The sequence below is a fragment of the Trichosurus vulpecula genome, chromosome 7, assembly GCF_011100635.1.
Source record: "Trichosurus vulpecula isolate mTriVul1 chromosome 7, mTriVul1.pri, whole genome shotgun sequence".
Taxonomy (NCBI): Eukaryota; Metazoa; Chordata; class Mammalia; order Diprotodontia; family Phalangeridae; genus Trichosurus; species Trichosurus vulpecula.
This window is the reverse complement of record NC_050579.1, coordinates 125407555-125431932: the sequence shown is the minus strand read 5'-3', so window position 1 is coordinate 125431932 and position 24378 is coordinate 125407555. Positions and strand designations below refer to the sequence as shown.

General features: G+C 39.9%; 1 protein-coding gene across 1 annotated transcript in view; it reads right to left on the bottom strand.

Moving 5' to 3' along the window:
- Positions 1-20916, bottom strand: part of ALDH8A1 (aldehyde dehydrogenase 8 family member A1) — a 40687-nt gene extending 19771 nt beyond the window's left edge. The window contains exons 1-3 of the mRNA XM_036768740.1: positions 20708-20916; positions 17925-18072; positions 3249-3404 (exon numbers count right to left, since the gene is read on the bottom strand). Of these exons, the coding sequence (XP_036624635.1) occupies positions 3249-3404; positions 17925-18072; positions 20708-20845 (442 nt within the window). The 5' untranslated portion in view covers positions 20846-20916. The remainder of the gene's footprint in view (positions 1-3248; positions 3405-17924; positions 18073-20707) is intronic.
- Between the last annotated feature and the right edge of the window lie 3462 nt (positions 20917-24378).

The following is a 24378-nucleotide window of genomic DNA, read 5'->3' as shown; positions in this document are numbered from 1 at the left end:
AGAAGCAGATTTTTGAGGATGGACAGGACAAAAAGAGAGAGAGAGAGAAGGATAAACAGAATAAAATAGGATGGAGGGAAATACGCAATAATCATAACTTGTGAATGTGAATGGGATGCACTCACTTATAAAATGGAAGCAGATAGCAGAAAGGATTAAAAACTAGAATCCAACAACACATTGTTTACAAGACACACATTTGAAATACAAAGACCCACAGAGTTAAATTAAGAAGATAGAGCAGAATATATTTCGCTTTAGCTGATGCAGAAGAAAAAGAAAGAAAGCAGGGGTAGCAATAATGATGTCAGACAAAGCAAAAGCAAAAAATGAACCTAATTAAAGAGATAATCAGGGAAACTACATTTTGATAAAAGGTATCACAGGGAATGAAGTAACATCAAAAAAATTTGATAGCAAGATTCTCTGATAAATGATTCTTTTTTTCAAACATATTGGGAACTGAGTCAAATTTTAAAAACAAGAGCCATTCCCCAATTGATAAATTGTCAAGCAAAATGAATGGACAGTTTTCAGAAGACATCAAAGCTATACATAGTCATTAAAAAAGCTTAAATCACTCTCTAATTGGAGAAATGCAAATTAAAACAACTCTTAGGTACCATTTCCCAGCTATTGGAACTGACAAGTGCTGGAAGGGATGAGGAAAAATAGGTACATTAACACATTGTTGGTGGAGTTGTGAACTGGTCCAACCATTCTGGAGAACGATTTGGAATTATGCCAAAAAGGACCATACAATTGTACATACCCTTTGATCCAGTAATATCACTATTAGGTCTGTACCCTGAAGAGATTAAAGAAAAAGGAAAAGGACCTATATGTACAAAATTGTGGTATCAAAGAATTAAAAATTGAAGGAATGCCATGAATTGGCAAATGGCTGAACAAGTTGTGGTATATGATTATGATGAAGTACTCTTATGTTATAAGAAATGACAGGGGGATGGTTTCAGAAAAAAAAAAAACATTGGAACTAATGCAGAGTGAAGGGAACAGAACCAGGAGATCATTGCGTATAGTGACAGCAATATTATAATGAAAATCAGCTACAAAAGGCTTAGCTACTCTGATCAATGCAATGATCCAAGACAATTCCTAAGGACTCATGATGAAAAATGCCATCTACCTCCAGAGAAAGAACTGATGAACTCTGAGTGCAAAATAAAGTATAGTTTTCTCACTTTATTTTTCTTGGGTTTTTTTTGTATGATGTGGCTAATATGGAAATATGTTTTGTATGATTTCACATATGTAATTGAAATCATATTGCTTGCCTTCTCAGTGGGTGAGGAGAGGCAAGAAACAGAAAAATTTGGAACTCAAAATTGTTTTTAAAAGAATTAAAAATAAATTAATTACAGAAATAAATATATAATATATGCATAAATTAATAAATAAATTATAAATATCAATTAAAAATAAAATATTTGTTTTGCTCTAATTATATGTAAAAACAATTTCTGACATGCACTTTTTTTAGTTTTGAGTTCAAAGTTTATCCCTCCTTTCCTCATTTCCCCCCTCCCTGAGACAGTAAGCAGTCTGATATAGGTTATACATGTGCAATCATGTGAAAAATATATAATAATTTAAAAATTATTTTGGGACTGTCATTCTGAAAATCTTTCTAATTCCGTTAGAATGTAGGATCCTTGAGGTCAGGTAATGTTTTTAGCTTTCACTTTATGTAGTAAGTATTTTATGAGTACTTTTTATGTAGTACTTTATTTTATTTGGTCTTTTTTTATATAATTATTTAATTATGTATAGTGTATAGCCATTAATTTATTTTATTTATATAGTACTTTATTTTATAAGTACTTTATATAGTAAGTATTCAATAAATGTTTGTTGATTGACCACTGAATGTGGTATTTAGTAACAGCAGTCCATCTGGGACTATTGAGATTGCCAGGCCAACAACAAATGGCACCAGACCACCATTGTTCATGAACTTTTGTGTCTATTTTTGGATAGTTTTGTCCTTTCTCCTTCTTCACCATCAGGCTATCATTTTTTACAGCTTTCGTTGTACCTGCCATTCATAGCCCCTTTTCCTTTCCTCTAATTAGGAGCAGTGGTAGGATTCAAATGAATTAACAACCGGTTCCCTGGTGAACCGAGCGGAGGCATCACGCCTGCTAACAACCGGAACTAAACCTAAAATTAGGTACCGGTTCTACCAAACCCGTCTGAACCAGCTGAATCCCACCACTGGGTATGGGCTAAGCAAAACAAAGCTTTATGGGATTATGTATAAAATAAAAACAATAGGCACCGAGGGACGGTTTTGTGGGCTTTCTTACAAGCAAAGGAAGTAGAATGGTAACGGTCTACGTTAGCAGTTCAGAGGCCTTTTTCTGTCTCCCCACCACCCCCACCCCTTCGCCCCCCGCCCCTCTCGCCTTCTTTACTAGTACCTAGCTGTGTTCCGGATCACTGGAGCTGCTGGATGAGTGAGCTCTAGACAAGGAAGGGGTCACTGCCCATGAATGTGATATTGGTGAAGCCCTTGCCATGCTCACCCCTTCAGGCTTTCTGTAGCCATTCGAGACTCGGAAATCTCACTGGCATTCCAGTCATGAAACATAACAACCACAAAAATTACTTTATGAAAAAGAGAAAGGCCGTATTTTATTACCTGCCCTGTAGCACCTATCGTCAGGATCGACATACATTTCATACTAATAGAACGGGTATTGGAAATCTGTTCTTCAAGAGATCACAGGATATTAATCAAATAGGATATTTTAGCTCCCTTCTCCACAGGAAGTTTGCAGTATCCTTATCGTAAGGCCTTATAGCTTTGATTTACGATACAAGGAGATGAAATGTTCCATTTTCTTTTATTCTCTTCTATCACTGCGACTAAAATTCCATCTACTAGACCAGCCGGGGTTTACAATGGGTCAAGGCTACTGTTTTTCCTTGAGGAAACAGTGATATCTGGTGGTTGTTTTGGAGCATTGCAAATATTTATGTGGCCAGAAGGGGGCAAATTTTAGGCTGAGGGAAACTGGGAAGGCTTACAAGAGCTAAGGAATCCGGTTAAACAGAGGGAGAGCTTAGGATCTGGAGAAACTGCTGAGATCATTCAGTAACTCCGGTTTTCAAGAAGTCAGCTAGTGCCAGTGAGGTTGTAAAAGAGAAAAAACAAGTTAGAGTATACTTTGTGAGGTTTGATTTCAACGACTGTCCCCTCCCACCAGCTCAGAAGTGCCTACCAATTCCAACAGGACTTCTCACAGTATAGTGCATGCAGCCCATGGAATCCATCTGAGTAGCATCCGTGGTGTGGTGAAGGACTGAGGAAGCAAAGAATCGGAAGTTGTACACAGCCCTCGGGATGTCCACCGTTCTGGCAAACGTGATTGTTTTCCCTGTCAGAGGGAAGCAGTTTAAGGCATATGGTAGTTAATTTTAGTGAGTTAAAGAACGGTTCGCTAAGAACAGAAGACCATAGATTTAGATTTGGAAACAATCTCAGAGGTGATCTATTCCAACTCTGATTTTGGAGATGAGAAAACAAAGACCCAGACAGTTAAATGATTTTGTCCAAAGACACATAGATTAGTAAGTAACAGAGGAAGGATTTGAAAAAAGGAAATGGGGACACAATATTAAGAACTAAGCTACCACCCTTTGGGGGTGTAGATCCTCCTTGACCTGTGAATTCATTGTGTAGGGAATTCCCAAGGTGGAAAATCCTTTCACTAATGTAGCTAAGTGGCATAGTGCATAGCACGCTGGGCATGGAGTCAGGAAGACCTGAATTCAAATCCAGCCTCATTTGGTATCTGTGTGACATTGTACAAGTCACTTAACCTCTGTTTGCCTCAGTTTTCTCACCTATGAAATGACAATAAAAATAGCACATACCTCCCAGGGTTGTTGTGAAGATTACATGAGATATAAGCAAAGTGCTTACTGAGCACATAATACGTTATGTAAATGCTAGCTGCTCATATTATTAATGCAAACCAATAATCCCCCTGTAGCTTTTATAATCTTAAAGAGTTGCCCAAGGCATTAAATGACTTGCCCAAGTTCACACAGCCAGTAGGTGTCAAAGGCAGGATTTGAACCTAGGTCTTTCTAATACAGAGTAGGCACAGTATAAATGCGTATTCTTTTCCCCAATATGTGTCAGAAGCAGAACTTGCACCCAGGTCTTTCTAACTCCAATATTGATCCACTATTCTCCATCTCACGTGACCTCTCAATAACCCCTCACTACTTATCTATTCCCAGCATCTATTGAGACATCTTGGCTTCTTTTATTGCTTGCTGAACATAAACCCTGTGGAGAGGAAAATATGAACATTTAAATTCCAAAATGGGCCTTTGGATAGAACATGGAAACCTACCAGGTTCAAGAACCTGAAAACTTGAATAGACCATAAGAAGACACCTGGGATTGAAGTGGGCCACTCACTGTTTGCGTTATGAGTGTAGACTGTACACAAGTCATAAATACTCAGAATCCAGTGTTTCTAGCCTGGTGAAGCCCAAACACTCCTCCACCCACACACTTTCATTCAATTCAGAATCACCCTTGTCTGCACACTACAAAGAGACTGAGACAACAAATATCAAAGTACATGAATTGGCACTTCACAAAAAAACCCTTTGAAAGCAAATGATTGTTTATTAAATTTTTACCCCAACACATGGAAAAAATGATCAAATCCAGACTGTCACAGGGAACCACTGGGATGCTCTCAGGTGCACGGATGCGTGCCTGTACTGGGTCACCCGTGGCACACCTCATGCAGGCTCTTGATTTAACAAAGCTCGTCAGCAAAAGTGGCAATGCTTTTTGGTGAGGGATACATTTGACCTTCATTTTGACAAATGGAGCATAGATGGAATGTGTACAAGCTGTCAGAAGACTTAGAGGTGGAAGGATCCTTAAAGAGCATCCATGCCAATTCCCTCATTTTATAGATGAGGAAAATGAAAGAAAAAGGGAAGCATCACCCAAATAGTCCAATTAGTACCAATAATGAATTTCCTGAAGTAGTTGAGCTATTTGAATTTGTACTGTATGATTCCATTGGGTTAGCACAAATGATCATATTTTACATAATTATAACTTCAAATACTACAAATACAAGTACATCCATCCACTTAAAGGGATTCATTGTTTGGAATTGGAATTTGGACCCAGGTCTTCTGCCTTCACATAGCCTAAATATTTGTATCAGGAGGGCAGAGTTTATAATCTCAAAGAGGATCATAAACATGTCTGAAAGGTTCGGAATCGCCGGATAGAAGAAACTCTCAAAGTAGAAGGCAGAAGAATCAAAACATTTATTTAGGCTCCACAGTAACCAACCCATGAACCAGAAGCCCCATTTTGATATGTTGGTCATAATCTTCCAGGCCCAATAGGTACGCCTTGAAAGAGTAACCAGGAGGCTACAGAGAAACATGATTGCGTAAAGCAAAATCATGTTTCCCCCTTGATGGTAATAAGATTACCCACTGGACTGAAGTCTTTGTTCAGCTTCCTCCCGTAGATCAGCTCTGCTGCTGGCAGCTCCTGCCTCAGCTGTGTCTGTTTCTGAAACTGAAGCTGCAACTGAAACTGACGATGTAACGGTCGTAACTGCCTCTGTAACGGTCGTTGTAACTGCCTCTGGCTCCAACCGGAAAAGGAAAGAGAGGAAGAATCTTCAAGCTGTCCTCTCCCCTCTTATAGGGTTTCTGACATCATCAAGCTCCGCCCAAATGACCAGGGCCAATTGGTTCCTGAGTTGGCTCCTCCCCCTAGGGTAGACCAGGTTCTGGAGCTAACACCTCCCCTCAGCCAGCCCCATGACTCCCCACACAGGAAGCCGTCTGCCTCCCGGCATGCTCCCCGGGCCTCCTGCCCCGGAAGAGCAAGCCACAGTGTCCAGAGGCTCAATGAGGCAAGCTGAGCCATTCAAAGAAAACAAAAGCCATTATGGCTACATTCCACCCCTTGTTATAGGATACATAATCTAATCAGCCATGTATCCTAGAACATACATTGTGATTCAATTACAAAGGAAACTAAAACATATCATTCATTATAAAGCAAAACATATCATTTGGTGACATTCCCAAACATTGGTTTAACGATTCAAATGCGATCCACCCCTAGATCCCAGCAAGATAATCTCTTCAATCAATCATCCCCAAAATAATTATTAATAATTCAAATGTCCACCCCTAAATCCTTGTATCCATTACATAGGATCAATAATATCATAACAATAAAACAACACAGCAAGGATAACACAAAATAAGTAAACAGAACACTATCATCATTTCCACCCCCCTTGAACGATTGGGGCTCAAAATCTTGGGGTGAGGGGTGAAGGTCTCATTTTCCATAGCTTCTTCATGCTGAAATTGGATGTAGAGATGGCCCTGCCCCCCAAAAAGTCCCATTCCAGAGGTCATTTCTTTAACAAGCTGGCAGGAATTCCAAGAATGCTACATGCTTAGGCAGTCACCGGAAAGTGCAGGGTGCTTAAGCCTGAAGGAAACAAAACTAGCAACAAGGTTAGCCAAAACAAAGGACAAAAAGAACAGACAAGTATGGACTATAATTCTTCAAATAAAATCATCTCAAGTTTGGTTGAGATTTCAGTTATGCAAAGATCCAACATCAGAGCCAAACTCAGGTGGGAAATGTTTCTTTTCAAAAGGAACATAATGAGGAAGCCAAGAGGATCCCACCCTAGATAGAAACTAAGATTGTCCTCTCAGCCTTTCCCCAAATGTACAAGTTTTCATCCGTTAATCACACAAGGTCACCTTCAGTCTGAGTGGCTTGTGGGCTTGCAGGAGCAGTTCTTATTTCCCTATTTCTCGTGTTATCAAGTCCTCTATACATTCTGTATAATTCATTGGTTGGAATTCCATCTATCATTTCAAAACCTACCCCTGCTCTCAATAAAGTAGTAAACATTTCTTTCCTTGTTACTCTCCTTTGGCGCCAAGTTTGCTGGTTATTCACCCTTCTCTCTTGAGGAGATCTATCCCTTCCCCAGTCACCTAAGTCATATAACTGTAAAATCTTATTTATCACTGTTGTAAGACGGCTCCCTACTTCTCCAAGTAATAAATTCAAAATTAGTTGTTTATAAGCAGGGGGAGCTGTCCTAATTATTAAATTCCTATGAGACAGTCCCATTGGATCATTGTAATATTTGTCTGCAGTTCCTGTCATAATGGCAGTCTTCATTACCTCCTCCTTTAGTCTCATGATACAATCTCTAAGTGAATACCAGGGTCTGTGCTCAGTGGGCCACATAGAATCAGTATCATATCTCTTATTGCATCCCACAGCGGCTAATGCCAACAGAGTAGTCTTGCTATCACCATCTCCTTGCTGATGATGTTCCCTAAAAGCTTGTTGAACTAGAGGATCATGGCTGATACCTATGAATCTCATGCAGTCTGTCCCATCTACTGATATTCCACCGGCCCCTTGATCACTGAGTCTTACCATCCAAGATATCAATGGTTCTCCTATTCTTTGGCTGAATCTACTCAAAATATCTGTGACCTCTTGCGGTGAGAAATCTTCCTGAATTTCCCTTGTAACTGAATCTTCACCTCGGGTTTCTGTCTTCCTCCTTTGTATGGGTCGAGCCCTTGTCTGATCATTTAACCATCTCCTATTCTCTGTGTGAGGCACATCCTGAACCCCAGTAGTGTTTTGTGCCTCAGCCGGCTCTTTCTGGGCTGGGTTGAAATGCACTCTGGGCTTTTTTGGTCTCCTGTTGCTCTTAGCCACATTAATAGAAAAGTTCTCATTTGAGTCAGTTTGGTCTTCTGCTATCTGAGATTTCCCTTCTTCCTGTGGGGTAGGAGTGCCCCCATGTCTTTCACTTAATCTCAATCTTTCGTATACTAGCCGGTAGGCTGATAACACTATCCAGCTTTGCCTAGATAGTGATGCCCCTGACTGAATCCCAACTTCTCGTAAACACTTTTCTAAATCCCTAGGATCTCCTCTCCGTAGCCTTGGTTCCCAGTTTTCACAGGGTCCAGCTTTTTTAGCCAATTCTTTTGCTAGGGAGGAATAAAATGGATCCTCCCATCCTGGGATATTTATCTCTTCCTCTGGAATTGTTCTGCTTCTAAATAGAGATCTTATACCTAGCGATCCTGTTCGTGACGCCAAATGTATCAGGAGGGCCGAGTTTATAATCTCAAAGAGGATCATAAACATGTCTGAAAGGTTCGGAATCGCCGGATAGAAGAAACTCTCAAAGTAGAAGGCAGAAGAATCAAAACATTTATTTAGGCTCCACAGTAACCAACCCATGAACCAGAAGCCCCATTTTGATATGTTGGTCATAATCTTCCAGGCCCAATAGGTACGCCTTGAAAGAGTAACCAGGAGGCTACAGAGAAACATGATTGCGTAAAGCAAAATCATGTTTCCCCCTTGATGGTAATAAGATTACCCACTGGACTGAAGTCTTTGTTCAGCTTCCTCCCGTAGATCAGCTCTGCTGCTGGCAGCTCCTGCCTCAGCTGTGTCTGTTTCTGAAACTGAAGCTGCAACTGAAACTGACGATGTAACGGTCGTAACTGCCTCTGTAACGGTCGTTGTAACTGCCTCTGGCTCCAACCGGAAAAGGAAAGAGAGGAAGAATCTTCAAGCTGTCCTCTCCCCTCTTATAGGGTTTCTGACATCATCAAGCTCCGCCCAAATGACCAGGGCCAATTGGTTCCTGAGTTGGCTCCTCCCCCTAGGGTAGACCAGGTTCTGGAGCTAACACCTCCCCTCAGCCAGCCCCATGACTCCCCACACAGGAAGCCGTCTGCCTCCCGGCATGCTCCCCGGGCCTCCTGCCCCGGAAGAGCAAGCCACAGTGTCCAGAGGCTCAATGAGGCAAGCTGAGCCATTCAAAGAAAACAAAAGCCATTATGGCTACAATATTCTATACCTGGAATGTGCTCCCTCCTCACCCCTCCGCCTCTTAGAATTTCTGGCTTCCTTCAAGCTCAAGTGCTACCTCCTCAACAAGGCCCAACCTATTCCTTCCAATTAATTTGTATTTAAATATAAATGAATATTTACATAGTTATGAACATATACATTCAAATAAATAGTGTAAATGAATATTAAATAAATAAAATTTTAAATGCATTTTTAATATTCACTTATTTATGGACATATTGTTTCCATATAATAAAATATAAACTCCTCGAAAGCAGTGTGTCCCTACTGCCTGACACATAACAGATTATCAATAAATGTTTGCTGAATGAATGACACCAAATCCAGTACTCTGATTTAAGTTCCACTGTTGGAGCATGCTACTCCAATCTGCCTCCCACCATATTGATTCCTGAATCCTACTCATCCTGTCATAATGCATTAGATGCTATTTTATTCATTCTTATTTATCTTCTGGCCCATTCCAATTTGACTTGCCTGTCTCCTAAACCATTCTACTATGTCCTTTGGACCCCTTTTATAGTCAACACATTTCACTACATCCAGGAATATTTCAATTCCATTCAACTGAATTGACTAACATGTCCAGCATTAGGCTAGGTGCTAGAGATATAAAAACAAAATGATGATAGTCCTAGTTCTCAAAGAGTTTATATCCAACTAATATTCATTTCAATCGGTCAAGTCAAAACGTATTTATTTAGCTTCCATCATATGCCAGGTTCTGTGTAAAATGCTAGAGACACAAAGAAAGGTAGAAATAATACGTGCCTTTCAAGGGGCTCACATTCTACGGAGTAGACAACATGTAAATAAACAGATAAAGAAAGAATAGATGGAAGGCAACCTTAAAGGTTAGAGCTTCATTGCCTACCCAGCTGAGCACTGTTTTATAGTTCTTTGGATTTATCCATTACGACCCTAGGAATCTCTTCACTGGGGAGTATCATCATCATCCTAGAAGATCCAGTCAGCCTTGGTACTCACACTTCATCAGTTCCCTCTGCCCCTCCGATTAGAGGGCAGAGCCATAGCCTTCAAAACCTCCATTTAAGGAGGGGGCCCAAGCCAACCATTTCTTCATTACCTACTTCTTCTCCTCTCTCCTTTTCAGATTATTGCTGTGTGCTGTTTTCCCTCCTTAGATTGTAAGCGCCTCGAGGGTAGGGACTATCTTTTCTATATTTTTATCTCCAGCACTTAGCACAGTGCTCGACACAAAATAGAAGCTTAAAAAATGTTTATTTTTTGAATGACTATTTTGATGGATCAGAAACCTGCCTCTCCCTTTAGCAGGCTACATTCACTGCAGTCCTCTACTCTGAATAATTCTTAATTCACAATGCCATGGAAGGGTGCCTTATCAGCTTAGTTCTTGCCCTCCACTGCTGCTTTAAGACCTTTCTGGTGCAGACCCAATCCTAGATTGTCTTTCCTCTCTTGAAGTAAAACTGTCCTCCTTTCATCTTTTTTCTACTACCTCTGACTTCTATATCACTTCCCCAACATCTCAGTGACATTAGAGCCTGGTTTATGGTCTTCTCTTCGAGAATGAAGGACAAGCAACATATCCTGGCATCATTCTTTAGGACTTCAACATTCATGGTGACTGTGCCAATAATAATAATAACAATAATGATAAGGATGACAGAATGGCAATATGTATCATAGTATTTCAAAGATACATATACTCATAGATAGGGGCCGCTAGGTGGTGTAGTGAATAGAGTGTGAGGTTTGGAATCAGGAAGATCTATCCTCACGAGTTCTAATCCAGTCTCAGATACTTACCAGCTGTATGACCGTAAGTCACTTAAATTAACCCTGTTTGCTTCAGTTTCCCCACCTATAAAATGAGCTAAAGAAGGAAATGGCGAACCACTCCAGCATCTTTGCCAAGAAAACTCCCAATGGGGTGTGTTGGCAATCACAACGGGCTCTTAGCACTTAGCTCAACCAAGTGCCCTTGAAGAGTTTGGCCTTTACTTCCTTGATTAAATTAGGAGTCCTTGGCGACCACCTTGCCTCAAGGGAAAGCCTAGTTTACGTGGGTTTGAGTGACATGTTTTAGACATCAGAGGCTTTTAGACCACGTGGGTTTAAGTCGCCTCTTTGTGATGATTTTAGGTCACGTGGGTGAATCGCTTGTGTGACTCACCCTTGACCCTGAAAAAGATATAAAACCAGGGCTTGGCTTTCTCTTTTTCAAAGCTCTGACCCATATCCGTGGTGGCATGCGTGACTCTGGGCCAGCCCTTGTTATAAGCTCCCAGGCTGAACTTAGATGTTGGTAACCATGAATTGTATTTAGCCTGTCTGCCGATGTTTGTAATTTGTTTATATTTGCTCTGAAGTTCAGGGTGCTAGCTTTTTCCCCTGAACTAAATGAATAGGATCTGTATGCTGAATTAAAGTGAGCTTGTTAACCCCTTAACGTTGCTTTCCTTAGTAAAGCAGATCAAAAGAACCTGGGCTTTTGCAGTGCTCTGTGAGCTGGTTGTTGTTGATTTTATATTCCCCACAGCAGCTGCTAGCTGGATTGTTGAAACATGGGGTCACGAAGAGGCGGAGGTTGCTGAAACAATAGATGTAGAGATAAGATGTAGATGAAAGGACCTTAGAGGTCAGTGAGTCTGACCCCTTCATTTTAAAGATAAAAAAAAAACTGAGGCCTAGGAAATTAAAGTGACTTGCCCAGAGTCACACTACTACTGTCAATGTGAGGCAGGATTTGAACCCAGATATTTCTGGATCCCAGTCTATCTCTGTATTCACTAAACCATACCACTTCTTAGTTTTCAGAGCACTTCATACACATTATCTCATTAGAGCCTCAAAACAAGCCTCTGAGATAGATCCTATTTTTTGTGGGAGTGGGGAAGGGAACTGAAAATTCCCTTCACCAATGCAGCCTACTAACTTGTCTGTTACATAATTTTTGGATAATTGCTTAGGGCACTGAGAAGTTAAGTATCCATACTCAAATAGTTTGTATGTATATCTTAAGGCTTTTATTCACGCCCCATTAGCTAACACTAATTACTTAAACTTCTCTATTCCAGTAAATTCTTTCTCCACCTAGCTTTAACCACTGTTATTTCATGGTCACGCCAAAACCTCAGAATCTCTATGAATTGTACCACCTTCAGCTTCATGAATTTTCAAATTCTACTTTCCAACCATAATCTTTTATCATTCCACATACCATTCAGATTACTATAAACATGTTCTTTGCCATTAGTGGGCCTTCTGGTCCTCTCCATTTCCCTTCCTTGGGCACTTTCATTTTCAGTCTTCTTGGGACTACCCTTGTTCATTCATTCATAAGCCACTCTTCTTTTACTCCTGGGAAATCTCAGTCTATCGTAAATAACCCCTCCACAAACACACCCACTATCTTTGTCTCTGTCCATCTGCCTGTCTCTCTTGACTTTTTCCTTAAGCATTCCTGCAACCACTTAGATCAGCTGAAACCTGGTTTTCCTCTGAAGATACCATATGCAGGGCAACCTTTTCTGATGGATTCAATTTTGTCCTGCTTCCACCAGTTCACAAAACTATGAGGAGGGATTGGTATTCTCTTTATTTTTCATTGCCACTTGCAAAACAAATATTATTCTGCAACTCGACTACATCTCCATCACTGCAGTTCACACTATGATTAAGGAATCCTCTCCCTATCCTTATCAGTTATTCTCTGACCTTCAGGACACTCTTCCAACTTCCTCAGTGCATTCAGTATCTGGTTCACAGCTCCTCCTTTCCACCTGGCATCCTGCTGTTATCCTCAATGACCTCAACAGGCAAGTTCAGTGATTCTCCAATACCCTGTCCTCAAAGTTCCTCAAATCCCTCAATTCTCTAAGCATTCCATTTTCCCTTCAATTCTGTCACTCTTACTGGCATAGATACATTTTAGAACTCACCATCACTCAAGACTGTTTTACCTCCTACATCTTGACTCATATTCTTCCCTCTGCTCTGCTCTTTTCTTTAATCCTACTGAACCCACTCCTTTTCCCTCACTGTAACCACCAGTCCCTTACCCCTCCATTTCCCCTAGATCAATAGCCTTATTTTGTCTCTACTTGCCATTATACCAAACCTGAAACTCATGCTTCACCATTTCCCATTCTGCTAATATGGCATAGGTAAAAGCTGTGGTGCTAGGCAGTGCTATATAAAATTCCATTTTTTGGCTTCAGTGTAAATTCATCTTATTCAATCTCAACTGGGCGCTTGCTGCTGCTTTCCCATTCTTTAATTCATCCAATAGCAGCTACCTTACTGCATTGAGGTTATGCTTAGCCACAACATGCCAGATGACACAGAAGGACCACTTGTTTACCACCCAAGAACAGTGTCATCTACAAACAGCACAAGCATAAAGCAGTAAGCACGCACTCTTGTGGGAAACAAGTAGTTTCAAAACAATCTCTAATGCAGTGTCTTTACAATGCAACGTCTTCTGTGGGTGTCTCTTTTTTAATTTTTTTTAATTTTTTTATTTTATTTTATTTTATTTTATTTTATTTTATTTTATTTTATTTTATTTTATTTTATCTTATTTTATTTTATTTTATTTTATTTTATTGTGGTTGTCTCTTAAAAGCAAGTCTGCCACACTAACGCACTGTTGGTGGAATTGCAGATTGGTCTTGAAAGTGATTTGGAATTATGTTTAAAAATGACTAATATGTTCATGCCCTTTTAATTCATAGCAAAGCATATGCCTGAAGTAAATAAGACATACACACACACACAAAAAGAGGTCTAAAAACACAAAAATACTCATTGCAGCAATTTTTGAGGGAGCGAAGAACTAGACACTAAGCGGTTGCCCAACAGCTGTAGAATGTCTAACCAAATTGTGGTATATGAATGTAATGGAATATTACTACTCCATAAGAAAGAAAAATGAAGAATTCAGAGAAACATGGAAAGATTTATATGAACAGAGGTAGAATGGAGTCATCAGAACTGGGGAAACAACACATACGACTCATGTGAGCAACTTTGCCTTTTTAAAGCCCTTTCATAAAAAGTACTTAATGATGAAAGGGGGAGAAACAATTTTTATGTAAAGGAAGAGATTTATATCAATTGTTAAATGACATGATGTGGGTAGGATATTGCCCCTGCGTAAGGGCAAGCAAAGTGGGGTTTTTTGCTGTTTTTTCTTTTGGAGTACTTCTCAGTACTAAGGCAATCAAGTGCCTTTGATTGGGTCTTGCCTTTGTTTGATTGAATCAAGAGTCTTTGATGGCCTGCTTAAGTCACAAGAAAGCCTAAATCACATGAGTTTGAGTCACATGGTTGTGATGTCCTCTGACCTTGAAGAAGTGTATATATACTCTGAGGTTAGCATTTTGCTTTGGGGCTCACTCATTGGAAGAGTGTTCATGTGATTTGGCCAGACGAGACTCTGGGTAGCCGTTAAGGAGCCCCCCGGCTTTGAAAACCCAGATGTTGGTGCTTCTCTCTCTGGTAATTATATAGGTATTGCTATGGACAGACATTTAGAAGCCCTGTCTGCTGATTTGTGTTATTTTGCTCTGTTTATATAATTTCTGCTTGTAATACCTGTTTGTGTTTTCTGTAAAGTTCAGGGTGCTGACTTTTTCCCCTGAACTAAGTGAATGATATATGTATGTTTAATTAAAGTGAGATTGTAAACCCCTTAAAATTGCTTTCCTTAGAAAAGCAGATCAAAGAACCTGTGCTAGCAGCCCTCCTGTGTGCTGGTGTTATTGTCCTTGCACCTCCACAGCAGCTGCAAGCAGCACTGTTGCTATACCCTTATGGATAAATATTATGGATAAACATTGCTCTGTACTATGAGTAGATAAATAACTTTGTTTTAACAGACGCTACTAAAATATGAGTATGAAGAAATATAGCTTTCCAACAAGATTTGAACAGTGCAGGAAAGAAAATGATCTGTGGGGTAGATTTGAGGATTTGCATCTCTGTCAATAAGGCAGTGTGATGTCTCTCTTGTTTGGGAATAACTTATGAAGAGGTGGGGAAAATTATTTATCTATTCTTTTATTTATTTATTCATTCATTCATTCCTTTGTTCATTTGTTAAATCATTCATTCATTTGAAGAAAAGTGAATATAAAGAGACGGAAATCCCTGGAGACTTCAGAGACAAGGCATGATGGGTACCTCCCTAAGTTCCATACATATCATTACTAAAGAGAGTAAAATTTTTAAAAATGAGAAATCATTTAAACATTTGGAGAATGATGTATGGTAAAAAGGTCAGAACTCAAGAGCTAGAGTGGTGAGTAAGGGAAGTATATTCCCCCTCAACTGGGTTATCCCTAGGATCTTGAGAGGGTTGGAATATAACCAAGTAGTTACAGATCTCTGGGAACTTAAACCTGCTAGTTCGAGAGCAGGATAGAGAAGCAAGTGGGCCAGACCCAGAAAGAAGTGAGACTGAGTCACTGCTGGTATACACGTTAAAACCCCATTGGATAGAGCCCCACTGTATCGTGTTTTCTGGTGTTATATTGTGGGGGCATTGGGATATCCCAGTCCATTGCTTCTGTTACAATTACAACAATGTAAACAGAAAGAAACCCCAAACTGGACACTGTGTAAGTATAAGGAATAAGCTTGGCACCAGAGAAGAGGTTATAAAATGCATTACCTTCCACTCTTTGCAGAGGTGAAGGATTATGGAATATTGGTGTGTGAGGTAGTGAGAGAATAAAGTGTGAAGACTTCACAGGGTGTATGTGTATATACATATATATATATATATATACATATATATATATATGTATGTATGTATGTATATCTAAAATGTTTGAGAATCAATATTTAGAGAAAAGGGAAATGGGACAAATTTGAGTCTGTGGGAATCTGATTATTTAGCCTTTAGGAATGTCTTTCTCCCCCTCCTTCTTTAGATTTATAGATGTCACCTCAGCTGTGAATGGAATACAAGATTGTGAAAGCTTCCCTATGAATAACTCAGGCAAGGCAATATTCAAATAGAGATAGTACAAATTTAGTTAGGATGTGAACCTCACCAGGCCTAAGTTTCGTTTTCCTGTAAATCATATGATTTTGGGGAAACCAGATGATAGTCACCTCTCCCCCTCCCCTAGCCTACTTACAAATGGCCATCTTAGCATTAAAGTTTCCCTATAAGGCAATTCTGTAGTTTCTGTGCTTGTATTGGGTAAAAACTTATTCCTGGTTAGATTGTGAGGCCACTCATCTCCTCAAATGGGGACAGGGGTCCAGCCTCTAGGGTGGGATTTCTTAGAATTGTTTGTACAAGGGTATATATCTCCCTGCTTGCCTTCCCCCCCTTGCCTCTCTTCACTGCTATCTCTGCCCTGGTAGTGAGAGATGCCCAATTCTCGAGACTTGATCAAATAAAGCTTCTGGTTTTTTTTCTACCTTGAGAAACCGAGACATCTGTTGTTTTTTGTTTTTTTTTTTTTTCACTGGAGCCAGTGGTTTTTTGTCCCACACATTGGGATATTGCATATGGATACATATGGATATGGGATATTGCATATACTGTCAGATGCAAGCTGGATAGTTGGTTAGTTTTGCTAAACTATTTTTTTCTTTTTAAAGAAATCTTTGTTATAAGGGAAGATTGAGTTGCGGAGCAGGAATAAGAAATTAGTGTCATGTAAAAAAAAAAGCATATGTAATTTTAAAAAAAGAGTAAGTACCCTTTAAGTAACTATGTATCCAGCTCTGGATTCTCCAGCTCAATGCTCAGACCTACATGCTTCTCTCTATGTGCTGAAAAACAAATCTGAAAGTTGATGCACTGAGCCTGGTGACACAATGGATTCCAGGTTATGTTGCATCATGTGTTATGGTAATTAAGGTGGGACTTTTCTACTCTTTTCTCTTTTGGAATGCTGAGGTAATGAAGTACTTTTGATGAGTTTTTCCTTTCAAATGTAATGGCAAGCAAAGTGAACTTTTTTGTAGTTGTTGTTTTGGAGCACTTCTCAGCACTGAGGAATCTTTGAGTTGGGCGTCTTTGACCACTTACATCAAGGGAAGGCCTAAGTCACATGAGTCTCATGGCTGTGACCCCCTTTGACCCTGAAGAAGTGTATATAAACTCAGAGGTTAGCCTTTGGGAGGCACACTCATTGAAAGAGTGTTGATGACGAGACTCTGGGTAGCCATTGAAGCAGCACCCCCTCCCCAGCTTTGAAAACCCAGATGTTGGTGCTTCTCTTTTTGGTAACTATGTATGTGATGTCTTCATCAGACAAGGCCTGTCTGTTGATATGTTTGTAATTTCTGTTTGTATGTGCTCTGAAGTTCAGTGTGCTGACTTTTCCCCCTGAACTAAGTGAATGATATATGTGTGATGTACATTTAATTAAAATGAGATTTTAAACCCCTTAAAGTTGCTTCCCTTAGAAAAGCAGATCAAAGAACCTGTGCTAGCAGCCCTTCTATGTGCTTTCATTGTTGGTCTTTCACCCCAACAGCTGCTAGCAGCATTGTTGTTATATCACCTCCATTAGAAGTTTGTTCCAAACATTCCCTGATTGATGATAGAATTGTAGAATTAATAACCTGGGATGGGAGTAGGGGGAATGAAAGACAAGTGGTGCAGATTTTTCAGTTGTGAACTCATTATGGAAAGGTCTGCCAGGAGAGAAGTCACCCAAGGAATTCAAGCCATTTACAAGCTGTCAATTTGAATTACCTGATCATAAAGGATGCCACAGAATATCTTAAACATGGTATAGTTTTTCTCTAGAGGACCCAACCTATGAAGAGAAGATGAGGAGTAGCCTGGGCCAGGGTGGGAAGGTTGTGTTACAGCTATAAAATGAAAGGCTGAAACTAGGTAGCTAAAATCTTTTCCAAATTTTGACCCTTTCATTCTATGAATAGAAACCAGATTTCCCTAGCAGTGGAACATTTGAAGAAGAGCTTGGTTTACCTTGGTCTTTTGATTCAGCCTGTGCAAAGTCCTCCAGGGATTGTTCCAGCAGATCTGCCAACTTATTCATGATCTGAGAGCGGTACTGGGTGCTTGTGGATGACCAGTGGGGAAAGGCCTCTCTAGCAGCTGTGACTGCTGCTTCTATCTTTGAAAAGTAGATAGAAGAGTCAGCAAGTTGTTGTTGACTTACCGATATGAGAACTAATATGTTGTGGTAGCATCCACAAGTAGTTCTGGAAGTCGCCCTTAGTAAGTGACATTATCCAGAAAACCTTTGTGTAAAGCAAGACTGGGGGATAGTGATAGTTGGATAGAGTCCTGGGACGAGGCAAGGAAATAAGAGGCAGTAATTTTTGTTTTCTTTATTCAAAGGTGGCAGAGTGAAGAGTACACTATATAGAGTCAGTCCTGAGGTGTGATTTTGATTTAGCCATTAGCTAGCTGTGTGATAGTTGACAGGCTACTATATATCTCTGGATGGCAATTTCTTCACCTGTAAAATGAGGTTGGACATGATCTCTTCCAATTCTAACTTGAATGAATCTCTGTTCATACATTATTTGGTTTCTTTAGGCCTTTTCTCCCCTTCTCTTTCTTTTTTTTATTTATTGGTAAAAGGTGTTCTGGGATGGGTCTGACTTAGGTAGGCAGACATTTTAGATATTTAGGGGAAGGGGAGACCTTATGAGGAGTCTTCAAATCACCCTAGCTACTGGTTAGGCAGGAAGGTATTTGCATTCTCAGTCCTGGTTAGTGGCCGAAGACTGTTAGAAGGCAGATTGTGCCCCCTAGGTAGGCCATATATCATCTCATGCTGCACAAGACACCAGATAGGATTTACAGAAAGCAGGATTTTAGAGTTTGAGGCTTCTGAAAAGCTGTGACTTTCAGTATTAGTAGGAGGCAATGATGGGGCCCAATGGCAGATTTCTTTCTTTACGCACCCCAAGATTTCCACATGTTCCAAATCCCATCCTTAGCTGCAGCTTGCTGACTTCCCTTTTCAAGGGAAGTTGGAGGTATAAAACAAAAACATATGTGTGTACTAGGAAGCAGCTATAGTGCAGTGGAAAGAGTGCTGGATTTTAAGTCAGGGAAGAGTTCAAAACCTTAGTTCTGTTACTGTGTGACCACGGGCAGTCTAACCTTTCTCATATCTGTAAAGTGAGGAGGTTAAATTGAATGATCTCTAGTCTCTTTTATCTCCAAATCCTATAATCTATTAGCCTCTTAACCCCTAAAATTTAATTATGTTCTAGGGGTAGAAAAGATTCTTAAGGACATATAGCAGATATATAATTCTTCACCATTAAAAATGCCTTGATAAAAGGAGAATGTTCTGGAGGTCCCAGTGTTAGGACGACACCTCTCTAGCTCAAGTCAGAATCAAAGTTTTAGTTACAGTTTAACCAACTAGCTATTACCTTATTGCTAATATTTACCTACAGGAAGGCAAAAGTCTAAAGGTTTAAAATAAAAATGACAAAACAAAACAAAATAAAGCTGGTAGGACAGGTCTTCAGAACTTTTTTTGAACCAAAACAGCCATGATACATGACTGTTAGGATGCTAATGGGAGCTAAGGAAATGGAGTTCAAGTCCCAATAGCCATTCATTAGCCACATCATCTTGGCCAAGTACTCTCCAAATCTCAGTCTTCTCAGCTGTGAAGACTAGATAATCTCTATAACCCTTTCTAGCTCTGAGAATTGTAAAGAACTTCTGCACTCAACCACAAAAGATGTGACTTCCTTAAAAACAAAAACCAATCTGCAAAGCTTGACATTAGCTGACATTTTATTTCCTGACCACAAATGAAATGGTAAACCCATAGCCCACAGGATAAAGAGAATTCTTATCCTTTTCCATGAAATAAGTGGTAAGAATGCTGGGTCTCTGGAAACTTTCTTCTTAGTAACTTTGTGGGATTAAATATTAGGTTTTTAGTGTTTTAACAGTTCATACCTTACCAGACTAATTTTCATTCAAAGGTAAAATAAAATTTCCATTTAATTGTAAAGGTTCAGGCTAAATATCACACAGTAGTTACTGGAAACCCACATTCCTTTCAGCTCCAAGGCTATGATGCCATGATCATAGCTTCACTTTGTGAAGAAAGGAAAAGTAGGTTGGAAAACCAAACAGTATAGCTTCACTTCCAAGCAATGGGAAGGCATGGACAAGAATTCTTCAGATAATTCCCAGAGAAATAAGTTTAAAGAACTTCATTCTTTCAGTCCAGAAATATTTTCTCAGACACCAAATCCAGAGGGGTAGAGAATTTAGGAAATGTCTTGTGGGGAAAAGGCAGCAAGGGGAACAAGAAAACATCAAACATACTAATGAATCTAACATAACACTTTTGAAACTACAATAACTCTAATCAGATACTCCAATTCTGCAAAGAGAAAATAATATTAGCTAAAAACAACAACAAAAAAGAAACAGAAAATAAGTGCAATATAACTAAATAGAACTAGAAAACTTAACAAAAACTACATTGGGCTATGTTGAAATGTTGACAATGTTGAAAAAAGCAGATTGGCTGAAGTTGAAGATTAAGATTAGCCAGATTTCTGAGTTATTTTTTACCCCATAATGGGGTAGAATCTTACATTTCTATTATTTATAATACAATGAACTCAGAAGCTTTGACTTATTTCCCAAGACCCATCAAAAGTTTTAACAATTTCCACTTCAGACTCACCATCCTTTCTTCCCTTTCTGTTTATAAAAACGGTGCCCTCAATTTATCAATGCATTTAAAAAAATCGACTCACCTCTTCTTTGCCACTGTCTGGAACTTTGCAATACACCTCTCCTGTAGATGGGTCATAGGAATCTATGTGTGAATTACAGCAAACGAATTTACCAGCAATAAAGTTTTCTAATTCCAAAAGGGGCTTCTGTCCTGCCATTTTAACCAACTTTCTGCTTTCACTATTTTACAACTCTGCTGACTCTGCTCACATAGCCTTATTTATTCCTCAACTTAAGTTTCCTCCCTCTTTATACCTATTACTCAATAGCTTAGCTGGCCAATCAAAGACATGTAGGAAAGCAGTAGTCCTTAAGAGAGTTAGATTCTTATGGAAAAATCTAATTTGCTGAGCTGAGAGTGTTGGGGATCTGAAATGATTATACTTTTTTTATCATTTTAAAGGGCTTTTCCATGTATTGATATTATTTTATTCCCCCACTGAATCTCCATCAATGCAGATTAGTTTATCAGATTAGAGAGACAGAATTTCAGAGCTGAAAAGGACTTCGGAGGTCAATTTCTTCCAACCCATGCTTGAAATCTTTCTTACAATGTAACTAATAAGTACTCCTCTTGAAAACTTCCATTGAGGGGATCATAGATTCAGATTTAGAGGCCAGCTGGTTCAGACCCATTCATTTTATAGTTGAGAAAAGTGGCAAACCAGAGCTCGAACCCAGGACCTCAGAGCCAAAGCCAGTACTCTTTCCCATTATTCAGTAACAACTCCTGGGGACAGCTGGGTGGCACAGTGGATAGAATGCTAGCCTGGGAGTCAGGAGAACCTGAGTTTAAATCTAGCCTCGGATACTTAACTAGACTCTGCGCAAGTCATTTAACCCTCTTTGCCTCAGTTTCCTCACCTGTCAAATGAGCTGGAGAAGGAAATGGCAAACCACTCCAGTATATTTGCCAAGAAAACCTCAAATGTGTTCAAAAAGAGTCTGACGTGAGTAATCAACAACAACAAAAGTCAACCTTCTGAGGTAATCCATTCTCTTTTCGGACAGTTCTAATCTAAGTTTTTCCAATGTCAAGGGGAAATTTACCCATGCAACTTCACCCTTCTGCTCCTAAGACTAAGCAGAACAAATTGAGTCAATTCAAGTTGTGTCATTTAAAAATATAAGCCCCAACTATATGAGAAGCAGTCTTTGGGGCTGAGAGTGCAAGGACAAAAACACAGTCCCTTTCCCCCAGGGAATTTATGTTCCACAGGAAGATATAATATGTACATAAATAAATACAACATATACAAAGAAATGCAAAATAATTTTATACTCAAGTGCTGCAACTGAGCTGTACTTTGAAAGAAGTTAGATATTCTATGACACTGCTCTTTTTCCTTTACTTCTGAAGAGGACCAATGACATCACAGATTGATGTCTTGACTTGCTTATTAATTGTATTTAAGTGAGGCAGAACTGCACAAAGTTGTCAGCCTTACTCTCTCTTTCAGTCATCAAAGTCCAGTGGCCAGACAAAAGTCAAGACAACTATCGAGATGAGAAGGAAGCACATTTCAGGGGTGGGGGCCCTATTTGCGCAAAGGCACAAAGGTAAGAGTTTTATGTACTGAGAAAAACCAGCAAGTCAATGTTATTGAATAGGAGAGGACACAAAGGAGTAATACAAAATAAAAATAGGTAAGAGGCATACAGTAAAGGGCTTCATTTTAAATGCCAGGGTTTGCTTTTTATTCTAGAGGCAATAAAAAGTCATTGAAGATTTTTTTAGAATAAAGCCAAAGGAGTGGTGAGAAAGGGATAGATGCTAGAGCTGCCATGGAGGTAAGATCAAAAATATCTGACAACTGAATATGAGGCTTGAAGGAAAAGACAAGAATAACTCTAAGGTAGTAAACCTGGGTGATTGCATAGATGGCAGTACCATCAACAGAAATAGAGAAGTGAAGGAAAGCGTGTTCTGTTTTGGACATATTGAATTTGAGATACCAGGCAGCCAGGTGGAGCTGCCCATCAGGCAATTTCTGTTAGAGAACTAGAATTCAGGTGAGAGATTAAGATGAGATATATAGAATCTAGAGGTGGCAAAGAGATGTTAACCTATGAGATCTAAAGAAATCCTTAAAGAAGAAAGCATGGAGAGAGAATTGGGCACGGACTAGAGCTCTGGGGAATTCTAACTTCAGTGGGCGAGAGAAAAATGACAAAGATCTAGCAAAGGATGCTGAGTAATATTCAGTCATAGCACTGAAATGTTTGTCAAACAGGTACACGAATTAATGGAATCACTATTCAATAAAAAACTTTGGGAAAATTGAAACGTATTCTGACAGAAATTAGGATTAGATGGCAACCTCCTACCATATACTACTACAGTGTTAACTGGACCGAACCAACCTCTAACCTGCGGATGTCCAGAGTCGAACAGAGCAGACTAGACACAGGAGAGTAGGGAATCAAACAATTTAATTTCAAAGTGGGGGGTGGGGGGAACGGCTAGGTGGTGCAGTGGTTAGAGCATTGTAGTATTGATGTGATCAAACATCTTTCCCACCCATTCAATAGGCCTCAGGTGGGGCTAGGTGGGAAAGCTTGATTATATCTTTCTTTGTAAGTAGGCAGAAAGCCTCTACTTATCAGGTACTAAGCTGATTTGGGCGTGAAGCCCTCAGGGCCCTAAGGGAAGTTGCTAAGACTAGAGCCAATGGTATGTGCACTGAGTTCTAATGAATCATGAATTCAGCGGATCAGAGACCTGAGTTCTAGCCAATTAGATGCCAGCTAGGACTGCATATAAGGATAGCCCAGAGTGTGAGAGAACCAGAATTGAAGAGGGAATGAACTGAAGGGAAACAGAATTGAGCAGACATCAAGAGGGCGCTGAAGAGTAGACATTGAGAGAGCCAGCATCAACAGAGTTGCAGAAGAGAGTGCTGAGCAGAGTTAGGATTTGTGAGTGATTGTTTACGGGAAGGCCCTTGAGGGGAATATGTTACAGGATGACCTGGTTCCTTGCTATAATACTGTTATAATTTCCTTGTTGCTACATTGAGGTGGGCTTACTGGTTTTGGAATATAATTGCTACTATATCGAATTGGGGGTATTGGTCTTGGGATTGGATACTCTGGTGTCTAAATAAATGTTATACTTCCTCTGCCTTCTACATAGAGAGTTTTTCATACTTTGTGATTCTGAACCATTCAAGCATGTTCACGGTCATCCTCGAGAGGTCATAAATCTTGCCATACTGATACAAGCACCAGCCCTGGAGCCAAGAGGACTTGAGTTCAAATTGGGCCTCAGATACTTACTAGCTGCATGATCCTGGGCAAGCCATAACCCCCACTGCCTTCGAAACTAAAAAAAAAAAAATTCAAAGTGAGGGAAAAGTGACAATGACAATGTGTCAAGGAAGACTAGCACCTCTGGTGGAAGGCTTGCCAAGTCTTTTTCGAGGTTGCTCATCCATCTTTGGTGTCCACCTAGCCCTCAACTCTTACCTGTGGCTCCAAGAAACTGTAGCATGTGCAGTGGTCATACTCCCAGTAAACCCTCTCAGCAGATGGGCTAAACCTGGTTGAGGGTATCCAATGGGCCACATATCTGTTGGTGATTTAGTGGGGTATCTAGCCCAAGCATGTGAAGAGTTCTCCCAGTGGAATAGGTGAATGAGGATAATTTGTTCCAATGGCCGCAAAAGTGGCTGAAGCAGGCACTGTAGAG